At 37.6% G+C, this 15807-nt stretch overlaps 2 protein-coding genes across 3 annotated transcripts; one reads left to right on the top strand and one right to left on the bottom strand.

Moving 5' to 3' along the window:
* Positions 1-555: 555 nt before the first annotated feature.
* On the bottom strand, positions 556-7080 carry LOC114526965 (interferon-inducible GTPase 5-like). The gene is made up of 6 exons (XM_028548516.1): positions 7020-7080; positions 6618-6808; positions 3189-3724; positions 2752-2938; positions 1910-2478; positions 556-1229 (listed from the first exon to the last, which is right to left on the bottom strand). The coding sequence occupies exons 2-6, from the start codon at positions 6767-6769 to the stop codon at positions 829-831; spliced, it is 1845 nt and encodes a 614-aa protein (XP_028404317.1). The 5' UTR covers positions 6770-6808; positions 7020-7080; the 3' UTR covers positions 556-828.
* A 709-nt stretch (positions 7081-7789) lies between these two features.
* Positions 7790-15305, top strand: LOC114527001. Of its 2 annotated transcripts, none has more exons than XM_028548559.1 (6): positions 7790-8099; positions 8834-9136; positions 9699-10013; positions 10397-10714; positions 11181-11525; positions 13141-15305. In XM_028548559.1, the coding sequence occupies exons 1-6, from the start codon at positions 8024-8026 to the stop codon at positions 14805-14807; spliced, it is 3024 nt and encodes a 1007-aa protein (XP_028404360.1). In that variant the 5' UTR covers positions 7790-8023; the 3' UTR covers positions 14808-15305. The 2 variants fall into 2 exon arrangements, with proteins under 2 accessions (XP_028404360.1, XP_028404361.1); XM_028548560.1 differs by having other exon boundaries at positions 13144-15305.
* The last annotated feature ends 502 nt before the right edge of the window (positions 15306-15807 follow it).

Raw genomic sequence — 15807 nt, forward strand, 5'->3', positions numbered from 1 at the left:
ATTAGGTTCAGCGTGTATATTCTAGCTGTTTAAAAGTACCAACTGTTGTTTTACGACATACTGGAGTGATATTCGAGTTTGTAATTTAAACGTAAATATCCTTTCGTACCAATACGGGTAAGGTAAGATGACCTACGATATATGTAAACCATTTGAATTTCAATCTTTCCTCGTCAAAAACATGAACTAGTAAGCCACACACCTGTAACTTCTCGCAAGAAAGGAAGATAAATTACGGAATTACTGTGAAAAGTTCTTTTGTCGGCATAGATTTCTATGATGTTATTTTTTCTATATTTAATTCGATACCAATATAGTATCCTGATAGCGACTTTCTTTTCGAGGAAAATTTAGCAGGAGTATAGTGTCGTCTTTTTTTTTGAGTTCCTCTTCGGATAAAGAGTCATGTAACTAATAATGGATCCTGATTCAAATCGTGTTATACTATCGGCAGTGCATAAAAGATTACTATATATAAACTTATATATAAGAATGTGATATACAGACCACAATTATATAAATAATTTTTCAGGATAAGGTATAGTTTTACGTTATAGTTACAGCTTAGTCTATATATATACTTAAGCCTCATGTAGTCTTACATTAATCATACGATCACATGATTTTTTGAAAATCGAATTAACTGTGAAACCTTGACTGAATTTGCTAAGTTTTTTTGTGCTATTCGGTTAAGGTTCTTCATGCTTGAACAATGAATATACATTAATACTATTATCGATACCTGTTATATAAGTCGATTTTTTAATATTTTAATAAGTAATGACCACCATCATCAAGTCATGTCAATATGAACTGTCTTATTCATCATCATTTGCATGCAGCTGTTTCTGCTAAAATCGCCTTTGCTGCAAGTTCCATTTCCTGCAGGACTTGATCCAAAAAGAGATCTACAAACATGAACGGTCTGTTCGTTGCGATAAAAGGTCCATATATTCTTATGTTGAACTCGTTAGCGGAATCAAAGGACTTCATCCACTCCAAAGTATCTTGGCCAGACATATCCACTCTTTCCAGGTCAAATTTCTCTACTCTTCTCTGTAGTTCTTCTGACAACTTCTGGAATTCCTCGGACCCAGTTTCGGGAAATCTAAGCTGTTCTCGGTAGAAATTAATTCTTTTTTTGATACGTTTCCTATCGATGAAAAGGGAAAATGGCCCCAAGCCAAGTTTGGTTACAATAGAGGCTATTGAATCCATCCATCTCCTTTCTGCAAAATGAAAGTAAATTTCATATGGCAAATGAAATACGGTAATATTTATTATGCCTTGTTGATTGCGCTGCATGGTCGCTCGCTGGTAGCTGCAAGGCATTTAAGAGTGTTTCAAATGCTCTCAACTTTAGGTTAAGCCCGTGATAAGAGAATTGAACCAGGTCATAACAAGTTCTCCGATCCCACTATTGTAGTAGACCCATAGATCATTGGCTCCAAAAAACTAACTGTATTAGTAAATTGTTAAAAGAATACTATTGTCGCTAACTGTTTGCGCCGAACGATTGAGAGACGAGGTAATCATAAAGGGGTCCTTGCTCATTAATTGTGCTTATTGTGCAAATATAATAAGAAAGAAATTAAGCTACGAAACTATGTCAACAGCACCATTACCCTCTATTTGCGAGCCACGCTAGAAGATTGCCAATAATCTCTTGCGATAATTTTTGCACTAAAACAGCAAGGAACTGGGTGAACTATTATTACATTCAAGGTCTTAGCGAAGCGGGTGTACACGGCTTTTTTTTCGAGTGGTTGGTAAATATGAGGTAAATATGAATGTATATTGCTGGAGTTGAAAATCACTATAAACATCCATTTTGCAATGTTCTCCAATAGCAGTTGGTAAAATAGGAAACTATAATGTGCGGGCCGGAGAGTACAAATGCTACACATACCTCCAAGGACTTTAATCTTAGCGCACAAAACTTCTTCAGAAAAGAAACGCATAGAAAGAATAAAGGACTCTTTCAAATTGGACGGTAACTTATCGAAGATAGCTTTCTTCAAACGATCAAAATCCCACTTATCAGGATGATGGTTACTAATAAGGAAAATGTCCTCTTCGCTGAGCTTCATTCCCTTCAAACTTTCGGTACACTCCTTCCTCACTTTCTCCATTGTCCTCATCTCATCGCGCGTATCCCCGTAATCATGCCTCTCTGCCTCGATTGCTTGATCGATCATGGAGCGGACAAAGAAAAATGGCTTGCCCATGGATGTTAAAGTCTCTGCAAACTGGCGATGAAATTCTGTAAACCTCTTTGAGACGATAATCAGGAAAGTATCGTAAAGTTCAATTTTTATTTCTTTACAGAACTTTATGAATTCGGGACGACTTGGTGTTCCAACTCCAGGAAGATCCCAAAAACGGATATTCGGGTTCGTTGGATGTTCGTAGGATGATGGCACTTTGGTGGTTTCCGTGGAACCTGTCTCTGCTCCAAGTGGATGGGAGCTTCTCAACCTGGTGATTTGAAAAAGAATATATAATAGATCGAGGAATATATATTATACGCGATCTGATTGGCTGAGCAACTAACTGTGTACGGGGAGTGGTGATAATAAAGGGGGATATAGGAGAGAATTTGTGAGAAGAATTTAATAAAAGTTTATTCATTATTAACATTAGTTTAGGTTATATTATATAACCGATCCGAAGATTATATAGTAAAGTATAGTATGTCATAATATATTATGTCTGGATCTTTCTTGTGTGTTGCAATATACAATATTTTACCCTCTTATAGCATTAATAAAGCTTGATTTCCCAGAACCAGAATCTCCGAGAATAGCGAGGTTGATTATAACATCTTTCCACGTTTTCAATCTTTCGTCCATCATTTGTTGAATTCCAGTGATTCCATTCTTCTGAAGTAACTCTTTTAATTCATCACCACTAGGAACAATTTTTTTTTCTTCTTTTTCTAGAAAAGTATTTCAGGCAGTTGTTACACTACATTAATATTTTGACGCGATAGTTGTTACACCACACTGGTTATATTGGAACGAATTTACAATCATACTAGATTTTGCTAAACATCATTATTTATTTTTTTGACAAGAAAACGGATAAAACGTATATATATTGAAATTCCCTATTTTGATAATAATAATTGGCAATACACTATAGTGCTAAATCACAGTGAATACACAAGAATTTCATACATTTCATACCTTTCACAAAGCGATTAAAACGATCCAGGGCAAATAATTCGCCAATTTTCGGAATTTTATTAAAACACTCCTTTTTCGGGGAAGGCAAACCGTTAGCGATCGCTTTCGTAAGCTTGTAAAAATCACACTCTCCTGGTTGATGGATATCAATACAATACACTTCAGAACCAATCTCTTGAACCAGGCCCGGATTCTGCGGCGGAGTTGGCCGGCGGAGTCCTCTCCTTGAACCGCCTTGCAGAACGTGAACAAACACGACTGGCTTCTTGCGGTGTTTAATTTCCTCCGCGATTAACAAAAGCACTTGATGATCTTCGCACGAAGCACAGATGAACATAAGAAACACGTCGTACATCTCAACATCTACAGATTCGAAGTAGCGTCGATAACAAGAAGGTGTTTCATTATCAATACTAGGTAGTATCCAGAAAAATATATTTTGCTTTCCAGGCGGATTGTACCAAAGTATTCTTTTGTTTTCGTGCTTCGAATCAGTACGTTCTGTAGGTTTTGCGGCCTCGTCGCTATCTTTTACCCTTTAAAAAAATTATGCAGGTTTATATAAAGAGTTATCGACGCTAATCACTTAGAATGATCAAACCAAACCCGGAAAATCTGCAGAAAATATTGATTTAACATACATATATAATTTATATAACATGCGCTTTGCATTAATTGCTTTTAAACCAAATTAGTCAAGCATATAGGCAAAGTCAACTACGGGCTCATTGGAAACATGCTTGTGTAAATAGTCTTTACCCTTTACTGTTCAAAGGACTGAGCATGCGGTTTAACAGCTTTGAACCGTTGTCGTGCTGCCCATATTGTTTAAACTATTCAACAACATTGACAGAGAATCGGGTGTAACGAATTTATTTATTGTTGTTGACAATATGGGCAGCAGAATCAGATCAAAATCCCATGCAAATGTATTCATATGCAATTCTAATTAGACTTCGAGTATCTATCTATCTATCTATCTATCTGCGGCCAACGTTTTTGCAAATGGGTGTATATATATATATATATATATATATATATATATATATATATATATATATATATATATAACATGTGTAAAACAATGTGCCCTCCCGGCTATCACCAGAGCGCAATGGTGACTCCTGCACTTGGGACCATCGTCGTATATTTGCCATTTTCCGGCGAAAGTATGACCATGGTCGTATATTTGCCATTTTATATATATATATATATATATATATATATATATATATATATATATATATATATATATATATATATATATGTATAGGTTATCACATGAGGGGCGAGGTGATATCAGTTTTATCGCTTGAGGGACGATATCATAAATGTCACGAGTGAGCGCAGCGAACGAGGGTCATTTATGATATCGTCCTGAAAGCGATAAAACTGATATCACCTCGTCCCGATTGTGATAACCTGTTTATCACATACTTCCTTTTTTTCTATAAAGCAATCGACATCGACTGAAACAAACCTCGAACTGCTCGAGTCAGCCATCTTTGTTTTGACAGCGGCAAATGCAGCGGGACAAAAAGCGATATCAGTGACAAAAAGCGATATCAGTGACGATATCGTTTTTATGTCACCCTGTTATCGCCCTGATAAAGGCACAAGTATGTGATAAATATATATATATATATATAGACCAATTGCGAAACTTAGTAGCCGCGCCTTCGCATAACATGGAAGCGAGGCTTATTATGCAAAAAACAATATTTGTATTTTTTGCCGTACAAAGCTATCCGCCGAGTTATATCCCGGTTTTCGCCTTTGGTTTACATATTTTTCGATACCTTTAAAGCTCGGTTTCATCGTTGTTATCATAGTTTTCAGGTGAGGGAGTTTTGCCTTTCATTTGAGGCGTTTTTGTGATGTTTTCATTAATTTTTTCGGCTGCTTTCGTCGGGGAAATATGGAAAAGGCCGACACAAACTCAGGTAAAAATTCAGTTTTTTCCAAACTATTTCGTCTCAAGTCTTGAAAATTTATTTCATTTTTCTTCCTCTTATTTGTGCAAAATTTGGCGATATATATTTGGTGCAAAATCTATCAAAGCCTCGCTTCCATGTTATGCGAAGGCGCGGTTACTAAGTTTCGCAATTGGTCTATATATATACGACCGTGGTGATATTCGCTAGAAAATGGCAAATATACGACCGTGGTCATACTTTCGCCGGAAAATGGCAAATATACGACGATGGTCATATTCGCCGGAAAATGGCAAATATACGATCGTGGTCATTTTCGCCGGAAAATGGCAAATACGACCGGTGTCATGCATATTCGCCGGAAAATGGCAAATACGACCATGGTCATATTCGCCGGAAAATGGCAAATACGACCATGGTCATATTCGCCAGGAAATGGCAAATACGACCATGGTCATATTTACCGGAAAATGGCAAATACGACCATGCATATCGTCATATTTGCCGGAAAATGGCAAATACGACCATGGTCATATTCGCCGGAAAATGGCAAATACGACCATGGTAATATTTGCCGGAAAATGGCAAATACGACCAGTCAATTGGCTAAATGAATCTTATCTCATCTGAATATAAATGTTCAATGTGAATATTAATTGACGTAGGGCTGATGAAAGGCAATACATCTCAGTCGAAATAATTATATTTTTCTCCGAATAATTATACATGATTGTTATTTATGTGGTTTTTGGTCCACTGGTTACTTGATCGCTTCTTGTTGTTAGCTTATGTGAAATGTGGAAAGAAATATAACACCGCGATTAGGAAGATATTAGCCATATCGGTCACAAAGAATTTGTCTTACCAATTATTAATGGTAGCCTACCATTAATACAAACACAAACGATAAAAAACATTATATATCTACTTTATTGTTGCGAAAACAATCATAAAAGTCTAAGACGTGCTGTATGGCACAGCAGAGAGCAATAATTATACATGCAATGTTCATAGCGCTCACTATATGAACATACCGTACATATATCAACTATAATGACAGGCCAAAAACAAAATAGTAAAGCAGTGATATTTCCTCTTCTAATCTACCAAGGATCCACAAAGTACTTTTGTAAATAACATTTATTAACTAGGGAAGTAGGGAGCCTTGGCAGTGACTACGAGCACGAACGATTCAAGTACAAGATTCGTCATTTTCGCGCCAAACCGCGAAAGCTTGCTCAGCGCTTTTGCCTACGCCATCTGACGAAATTCGATGGGCTTTTGAATAAGAAATTAATCAATAAACTCGAACTCGAAAACTCGACGACTTTGAGTTTTGGCTGATGTCGTAAGCGCCAGAATATCAAAGGAAGGTCGGACGATTCTTGTACATTGTTTGCACAAATATTGCTGTTAATATGAAGACAACACTAAATTGCATGCTATAGCAGTTATTACTAGTTGGTGACGCTAACCAGTGATCTTTATTACATACCCTGTAATAGCATTAACAAAACTGAATCTACCACTTCCGTTTTTTCCGATAATAGCTATCTTTACTTCAACACCTCTCTGCTCTTCCGAATAAAGTAGCTGGTCCCCCACTTCGATTTCGACTTCTCCGAATTCTTCGTTTCTCGTTGCCATGTTTGCCACTCAAATCATTTGAACTATATACACCATTGTCTAAGTATTAAATTAGTTAACAAAGTAGCGATATGCTTCGGGTAAGAGCTAATCTCTCGTAGATTCATTAATTTGTTAGAGAACACAAGACGTTATCAAATGGTTTATATATATATAATTATATAAACAGCATCGTTTGAATGAAAGGAATTTTTATCTTTGTTCATTGCCGAGTGAGTGCGTAATTGAATTGAATTCGAAAATAGCTTACTTGCACAATTTCAATGTCTAAGCACAATATTCCGTCCACTTGCTTGTTCTACGAGACGCGGCCGTCTACAGTGATCATAAAAATTAATAACCTATGATAATTGTTCCTTATAATGTTCACTGTATGCATATAAGATTTCAGGCCACTTTTCAGCGGGTCACAGGAATAACTCGGGGGAAATTACAAAGCCAAATTTTCATGTTGGTGAAATAAGTAGCTATATTGAAATACCCAACTACTGTTGAAATACCCAAGTATACTGGAATACAGAAGTACTGAAATACTGTAATTTTCTGAAAAACCTAGAGTTAGAGAAATTTTCTTCTGGGAAGGAATGCAGTATCAAAACGATGCCTGTGTTTTTAACAATAGACTCAGCGTGTATATCCTGTTGAAAATAACAATATCTGCTTTGAAAATAACAATCTCTACTTTGAAAATAACAATCTCTGCTCAAATATTTACGGAATTCATTTTGTATAAGGAAGCCAAGCATATTTCAGACATTGAACGTTTCATGTGCCAAACATAATGTTAATGAGCTGAAGTTCATTTGCATTCGATTCGGCACATGAAAAGTTCGACGTTTGAAACAGGCCTAAGGAAAGGACACACGAATAAAACTATCATGAGACCCCACTATCCAGTGTTAGTAGTTCCTTTCAATCACGCGATACTTTGTGGAAGCGTTACGAAAGATTCATCACTCGGGCTGGGAACTGGTAACCTGTACCTGCAAATTGTTTTTCGTCTCCTGACTCGTACCTGTCGAGTTTTGACGTAGAATAAAGAACAACCAGTAATTTTTTTACAGCCGCTATGCTAGACTTTATATATACAAAACATCGCGGGATTACAAGGAAAATATATCTCTAAGAAACCCTTCAAGATGGCCTGATTTCGCATGGAAATGACTTAAAATGCCTTGAGATTGTTGGGGCGAAGTGAAAGATCCATTTTTGGAGATACATGTTTTCAATTTACGCGATTCTTCACAATGAGACATGAAGCGAAATTCGTGTTATTTGCTCGCAGTGATATTAGTGATTTTGGTTTGTCTTACATGTGACGGCAAGAAAGGTGAGATAAATCATTGTTTCTGCTATCAAAGTACGCATTTAATGACCACAGTATTTCTTAATTAGGTAGCCAAACGTATATTCGTACGGTAGATATATACATTTGTAAGCGAAGTCTCTAAAAATGCTTGAACATTGGTAGAGTTTTTTATTATATTTGTCTTTACTGTGTCATCCCTCTGGAGGGCCAATCAACCAACAAAATGTTCTACGGCTTAATATACACACTCTAAACAACTCTCATTATGCAATGAAAACTATGTCCTGAGTAGATGGCAGTTGTCATAAGTTGTATAACGGAAGTTTCAAAGACAATGTTGCCTGAACAAGGCCTTGCTAATACTTGAGTCATCCAGATCTTGACAAAATAATGCAGATCATTCTTAGCCTATATACAGGAAATGGCTGACCGCAACATCATATAAATTATTTTTGTCTGGCATAGTTCTATTACTATCAGTCTATCCCGGGCAGGGGGGGGGGGCTGAGCCACTGTGAAGGTCTGTTCACGCGATCTAATCCTGTCGGATCCAATTCACTTCAGACATATTGAAAGCAACCTGGTATTAATAAAACAGTACTGCATTTAGTTGATTTGCTCCGACATACATTGTAAGGCAATAGACTATTAAACATCCATCAGAAGTGAATTGTATCCGACATAAATGAGTTGTCTCAACAGACTTAAATGAACAACAAAAACACTTAAACAATTATTAACATTTCTTCATCCAGTTACAGAACATCGCTCAACGAAATCTTCAAACCTCAGCGACTCGTGCGAGACGAGCCCCGTGCGTCGAAATGTCACATTACGAGGTGGGATCAAAGCAGGATATTTTCATAAACTAGCTCAATATGTCGCCATGGAGTTGTGCATTCAGTTATGTTGTCAAGAGAAAGGCTGTGATGTGGCTTTCATGATTGGCAAAAACTGCTACGGGGTGAAATGCTTCAGCGAAGAACTCTGTCATGTTGTACCGGCAAAAAATGCTCCGAGAGCCCTAATAATATCCAAGGTCGACTTCAGAGGCGAAGGTTAGCTTTTGATACCAACGTATAACTAAAGCATGGTTTCCATTTGGTCGTAAATGTCGTGAACATGTCATTTTGACCGATGAGAAATTGCCGGGATGTAACTTCGTCTTCATTCTTCTATTCAAATCTGTCATTGTTGACTGCACACGTATAGACATATTCTATCACATCAGCCAGCTTGACATGTTCACGACACTCACGACTAAATGGAAACCAGGCATAAGCTTTATATATCTTAGTGAATCTTCCAAACACCCACTCAATATGTCAGTTTTTTATCTTTGAAAGCGTTTGTTTACATTACGACCGGATGTGCTTAAGTGGGGCTTAATGATAAAGATAATACTATAAGGAAAACCCCGCATATATCAGGTTAATCTTTAAAGTAAAGTTCCAGTAATCAGGCATATCTTCCTTACACACACACGTATGACATACGGACTATGTGTAGTCGAGATAGTGTTTTGTAAACAGCTAGCCCAAAGGTAGCAACGATTTGCCAAAGTCATTTACTGGCTTAGTTTTGACACTGAAGTTTGTCTCTAATACTTTTCATTTTCAGTTTATCTTCAAAAATTCATGCCAGAAAGATTGAAGTGTTTTCAGACATCGGTGGAACACAACGTCACGTTAAAAGGTGGACTTCGGGCGGGAAACTTCACCGCAGTCGGCCATGTTGATAACATTGACGTTTGTGCAAAGCTTTGCTGTGTCAGAGAGGGCTGCGATCTAGCGTTGATGGTCAACAAGCATTGCTTCATGGTGAGGTGTTTGGATAAGGAGAGATGTAAAAGTATGAAGGTCATTAACCAGGAATTCCGTACCCACATCACGAGAGTGAACCGAACTAAAGTCATAGCGGAAGAACAGCAAACAGGTAAGAATTATTCCTGATTCCTGGCAAAGGTTCTGGTTTCCTCGCTAGGGGCAGCTGCCCCTATTGGTTCTCCCCTACGTGAAAAAGACATTTGCCCTTTGCAGCATATACTATATACAGCTGTAGCTAATAGCAATATCATACATGCACCATTTGATAGTCAAATATGATGCAAGCCTTTTGCAATAAAATCTGATGATATTATTCAGAATACAATAGTGTCATGTCGATGTGAAAAACCTATAAATTTTCAGGTTCTGTGCGTGTGGTTAAATTAATGTGCCTTTCTCTAAAATTCTGTTCCGCTAAGTGAAATACGTTAATTTTTTGTGATTCAAAGCTTGCGCTTGGTAACATATCGTTGTTTATTTATCTGATTGCAGTTCGTGCGTTGAGCTCGGCACCAGGCAAAACTTCAAAGTTAATGTGCAAGAATGGAGCCGTGCAATTCAACCAAACACTGCTGGGCGGTTACGACGCGGGAAAGTTTAAACTGCTTTCACAATCCGCCAACATGTCGGCCTGTATTCGGCTGTGTTGCGGAGAGATGTCATGTGATGTAGCGCTGATGATAGAAAGGAAGTGCTATGGCGTGACCTGCAAGACAATGAGACTCTGCCAAACCATTCCCGCCAAAAATTCGGTTATGCTGAATCACCTCAGCCCAGAAATATCGTTCATTACAAGCAGGAATGAAGAAGGTTTGTCAATACGAAATAACTAGATCATTATGCAATAACTCAATCTCTCCACGAGACCTAGGTTTCCCTAGACATTTCCCCAGCTTCATGTATTTAATCATTATGAGCAGCATTGATTGATTGTACAGTGATAGATAAGATTTGTGTAGTCATGAAATAGATTTTGTGCGCTAAGAATTAAGGTTTGTTTGGTGATAATTAAGAGATTTTGTTTAGTGGTAAAATTCAAAATTCTTCATGAAGAATGTTGTAAAATCAGCACAAATTAGCTACTAAAAGTTTTCCTGAGACTGAGAGTGATATTTACATAAACTTTCGCATTTCTTTCCCGTTTTGTGCAGTGATAAATTTCCCTAACAAAACCCTGCTGTCTGGCCTAATCGTTTTCATTGCAAAAATATATGCCCTTTCTCTTTTGAAAAGAACGTAATATTGCATTCCACGTAAAATTAAATTTCTTTTACAGTAAATTCAGTGAGTCTTCGCAGACAAAGCGAAATATGCAAGTCAAACGTCATATCATATGACGTCACTCTCCGCGGTGGAAGGTATGCCGGGAAATACAAGGCGTTTGGACCAGTTGACGACATGGCGGAGTGCATACGCGTTTGCTGTATGGAAAGATACTGCGACCTCGCCTTTATGATCAATGGCACGTGCTTCACAGTCCGCTGTCATACGGAGGAAGGATGTCAGGAAGTCCGGTCACCGGGAACCGGATTTAAACCCATGATATCTTACGTCATGAGAGAGAGACGTCATCACAGTTCTCATGATGGCGAAAAATTGGTGCACAAACATCATGGAAAAGGTAATAAAGCTAATAATAATGTATGAAGCCTTTGAGGTATAGCGGAATAAAGTAATTTGCTTTGAATGAATATCGGACAAAATCATCAAGTATTATTGTTTGCACCATTGTTATTTATTCGTTAAAAACCATAATGAATAATGTTCCATTAGACTCGACATTAGTATGAGTGTTGAGCCAGTATATGATTTCTCACGTGCCAAATCAACTTAAAAACACTAGAGACCCTATTATCAGAGACACCTCTCATTGTACATGCCTTCAGAACATGCATAAGAATCACGTTTAAATTGGCTTAAAGTCTCGCTACCGAACATAAGCCAGATGCAAGTGCAACTGTCCAACTTATTAGTCGTATCACCTTTTGAGATCCCATACATTATGTGTAAAATGCAGACACGAGAATGGGAATTAAATCCTTGTGTTTAGTTGCAAGGAAATCACCTTTTTGGCAATATTCAAATTCGGTTGATATGAGGAAATCAACTTGGAAGGAAAGCAACGAGCTTATTTAAATCCTGACTTACCATACATATCTTTGTATATCGACACTCGTTTCATCGTTTGCATTCGCACCAAAATACCTTCCACACAGTCGTCTTTCTTGCCAAATTCCTCAAGTACATTTGAACTGTTCGCATGAAAACGGCTTCATATTGAATATATTTAGACCGACAGGCGACTTTCGTTAACGAAAATATCAGCATATTGAAGATCTCGGAAGATTAGTCTTTAACAAGACCGGCGATCGCAATCTACGTTTAATCTCTTTAAACGCAATCTCTCACTTAAAACATCTTGTGTAAGGACTGTACAAACGGCAGAAATTGAAGATATTTCGCAATGACTTACGTAATTTGCATATCGTAAACAGAGTACTCCCCATAATTAGCGGAGAATGTCATGCACAATGGACATTCTTTTGTCTCTTGTTCTTTTGAAAGGGTGCATGCATGAGTGATGCCTTCCTCATTCAAATCTGAACGTGAACTTATATCTTTCGTAATAATACAATTCCCTTATGTCCAACACGGGATAACGAAATTCATACAGTTTATTGAATTTCGCACGATAGGATGCATTTTAAAGAGTTCATTCTAAAAATATGATTTTTGAGGTAAATTAATTAATGATTAACTATAGTCAACTCTGAACAAATATCAGCCGCCGTGTGGCATGTTCGCGCATAAAAGGCATAAGTTTTTTATTCACTCCCTGGTATAATAGTAAGTTGACAGTTATGATCCTGGAATAAAATTGGAAGCCATTTGAAATTCTCAAAGAACTCAATCAACTCTTTTGTGCTCACAAATGAATCAGACATACTTGGATGGTTGAACAAACCTTAAGGGGCTGTTTACATGAGCCCGGGTACCCGAGATTCAATGAAGCGTGAGACGATTTTGAGGTATTGAAATGAGCAGATAACATAATCCTGGCAGTCGTATAATCACCGGCAACAATAGCATGTGCTTTTTTGGTGTCATAAAGACTTATTGCAATACCTCAAAGTCCTCTCACGCTTCGTTGAGGCTCGGGTAACCGGGCTCATGTAAACAGCCCCTAAGACAGTTGGAGATCATTCTAATAAAACTATGATTCATTCTGTTTTCAGCAGCATTCAGCGTTACAAAGAATGAAACATCATCGGACCTTCCTCAAATTCCATCCCCAAGTCTGCCAAGCGTGGACAGCGATCATTACTGCACGAACAGCGAGTTAATGTACAACGTCACTTTACGGGGAGGAATTACAGCCGGCAAGTTTCGCGACCGAGGAGTACTACCCAGCATGCAAGAGTGCTTACGTGTATGCTGCATTGCCAAGTCATGTGACCTGGCGTTTATGCTTAGCAACCACTGCTTCTCTGTGACCTGCAAGAACCAGACCCTCTGTGAGGTCGTGACCGCGCGAACCAGCGGATACAGACCGCAAATTGCATATATTTATGCGAGATCGAATGTAAAAATCCACGAGGTAAAGCAGCCCAGACCTGAGGGTGATGCTTCGAGAGTTTTGCCGACTGCTGATAAAGTTCAGCAAAGCGAAAAATCAAAGGTTCACAATCATAAGGAAAATGGGAACCTAGGACATGAGAAAGCAGTTGATGTTCTTCATCAAAGTAGTTCTGCGAAGAACAAAACGAAGCCATTTAAGGCAAAGAAGTCTCAAAAGAGAAAGCACAAAAAGAAAAAATATCTCAGCAATCAAGCGAAGCTCGAGCATATGTATGCCAGAGAGCGAATTCTTCTTCGGAAATTATCTTTGCTAAAATTGAAAATGGAAATGCTAAAGCGAGGAAAACATGGCGGCGATAAGAATGCCAAAGATAAAGTGCTTTTGGAAGCGTTCGAAGACGAACCAAAGGCTAAAAACACTTCATTGCACAGTAGCGAAAACGATAAGCTGGAAAGTAGAAATAAATCTGAAAGGACAGATGAAAGAACATCGCTTACCTCTGATGTGGTAAAACAAAATAATTTGAAAAAAGAAAACCTTAAGGAGGGAAATCTCTCGAGTGTTGCCGAGCATACGATAAAGAATTTCACAAACGTCTACGCGAACAAAAACACTACTAAGGCCAAAAATATTGATAAATTGTCAGAGAAGAAAAACACGAGTGATCTCTCTTCGATAATCAACAAATCTGGATCAAATGATAATAAGAAAAGTCTCTCAAAAAACCTGTCAATGGTGATAAATGAAGAGCTTAAAAACATTACCGGAAAAACTACGAATTTGGAACGACTAGGATCAAAAAATATTTCGCAGGGAGTTCATAGGACACAGTTATTTTCAGAAACGAAAAGAATTAATGAAATGAGTCATCTTAAACAAAGTAAGAAAAAATACTTATTTGCTTCTGAGGATACTAAAGAATCTTTTACAAGGACGAAAGAGTTGAATAAACAGTTAAGTCAAAAAAATGACGAGAGTAGAACTGCTTCTCTTGAGGAAATGATAAACCAAACAACTGAATTAAAAGACAGAAAAAAGAAACATACTATGTCTGAGAAAAAAAGAGTTGCAGAAGGTTCAGCAGTAACAAAGTTGCCGAGCATTGCAAAATATGTAGGGAATGCTCCAGAGAATAGATTCAATAATACAAACCAGAATAGTTCTACTCATCCAATAGGGAAAGACTTGATACTTTTGGATGCGTTTTCTACAGAAGAGGAAGGAAATGATGAGAACGAACCTTTAGAAAAGCATCCTACCTTACCAAGAAACTCTTCGCAACATATATCTCGTAATAGAAATAAAAAAACAACTGATCACTAGTGTTTTATAAACAATAAATAGTTTGGTTTATATTTGTGTAAAAAATGGAGAGTCGCTGAACCAGCTTTCGGCTCGATTACATATGAAACACTCCGTATACTGAGTGTACTATCGTGCTCATACGGCACAATAGACCAATTTATCCTCATATGTAAATTACCATTTCATTGTTTTTGTGTACTTTTGATAGATGTGATTTCTTGTCAGAACACAATACCATATGTACGCACAATGTAACGAGTTCTGACGACAATATCATTGCAAATTCACTGGCAAAAATGCACCTCAAAAAAGTATAAATAGACATTGAAACGGTATTTTGCATATGGGGCTGAATCGGTTTATTAAAACACGTTGTCCGGCTGTGAGCCGCACCATTATCAGTTTAGCTCTTGTGAGTATTGGCAGTTCAACTATACGATTAGAACATATATATTTTTAAATTACCTGAACTTTAAGAATGATATTAATTGTGGAATAATAATTGTTGTCCTTTTTTGCGACACCCTGTATATAAGTACTTTTGAGTATTAGAAACCGAACACAGGAAGCCTGGGCTCAATATCCGTGCCCGCTTCACAATGGAGTCACAGGCGTTGCGGGTTATTAGAGCCCGGTTGCTATGTAAAAAGCTATTGGACTTCGAAACAGTGATGGAAGAACTGATAGACATAGGTTTAGTCGGGGAGACGGGAAGCGGAAAGTCAAGCTTTATTAACACTTTATTAAGGTACGTGTTCATGCAAAATCAATTGACAATCCATGCCTTGCGCAGATATATTCTTTCCGGTAACTTTTTCCTGCCCTTCCACGTTTACATATAAAGTGCATTTCTAACTTCCGGGCTTCTTGAGTAAAATTTTTATCATTTCTTTTCGTATATACAATGGGTTCTGATATTACACGAGTCAATTTCATGGTTGTGTAGTGGCTTGTATAACTTGTGGCCGCGCACTGAGACAATAATTTTTCTTATCGCGCGATCACTGTGATTTGTAAA

The sequence above is a fragment of the Dendronephthya gigantea genome, unplaced genomic scaffold (genome assembly GCF_004324835.1).
Source record: "Dendronephthya gigantea isolate DGI-Jeju-01 unplaced genomic scaffold, DenGig_1.0 000042F, whole genome shotgun sequence".
In the NCBI taxonomy this organism is placed as follows: Eukaryota; Metazoa; Cnidaria; class Anthozoa; order Malacalcyonacea; family Nephtheidae; genus Dendronephthya; species Dendronephthya gigantea.

Coding starts and splice junctions, on each gene's coding strand:
- LOC114526965 (XM_028548516.1), bottom strand. CDS start 6,769: ATGGCAACGAGAAACGAAGAATTCGGAGAAGTCGAAATCGAAGTGGGG. Junction 2,939..3,188: donor TTTTAATCGCTTTGTGAAAG/GTATGAAATGTA, acceptor ATACTTTTCTAG/AAAAAGAAGAAAAAAAAATT. Junction 2,479..2,751: donor TTTATTAATGCTATAAGAGG/GTAAAATATTGT, acceptor TCAAATCACCAG/GTTGAGAAGCTCCCATCCAC.
- LOC114527001 (XM_028548559.1), top strand. CDS start 8,024: ATGAAGCGAAATTCGTGTTATTTGCTCGCAGTGATATTAGTGATTTTG. Junction 10,014..10,396: donor AGCGGAAGAACAGCAAACAG/GTAAGAATTATT, acceptor ATCTGATTGCAG/TTCGTGCGTTGAGCTCGGCA. Junction 10,715..11,180: donor TACAAGCAGGAATGAAGAAG/GTTTGTCAATAC, acceptor TTTCTTTTACAG/TAAATTCAGTGAGTCTTCGC.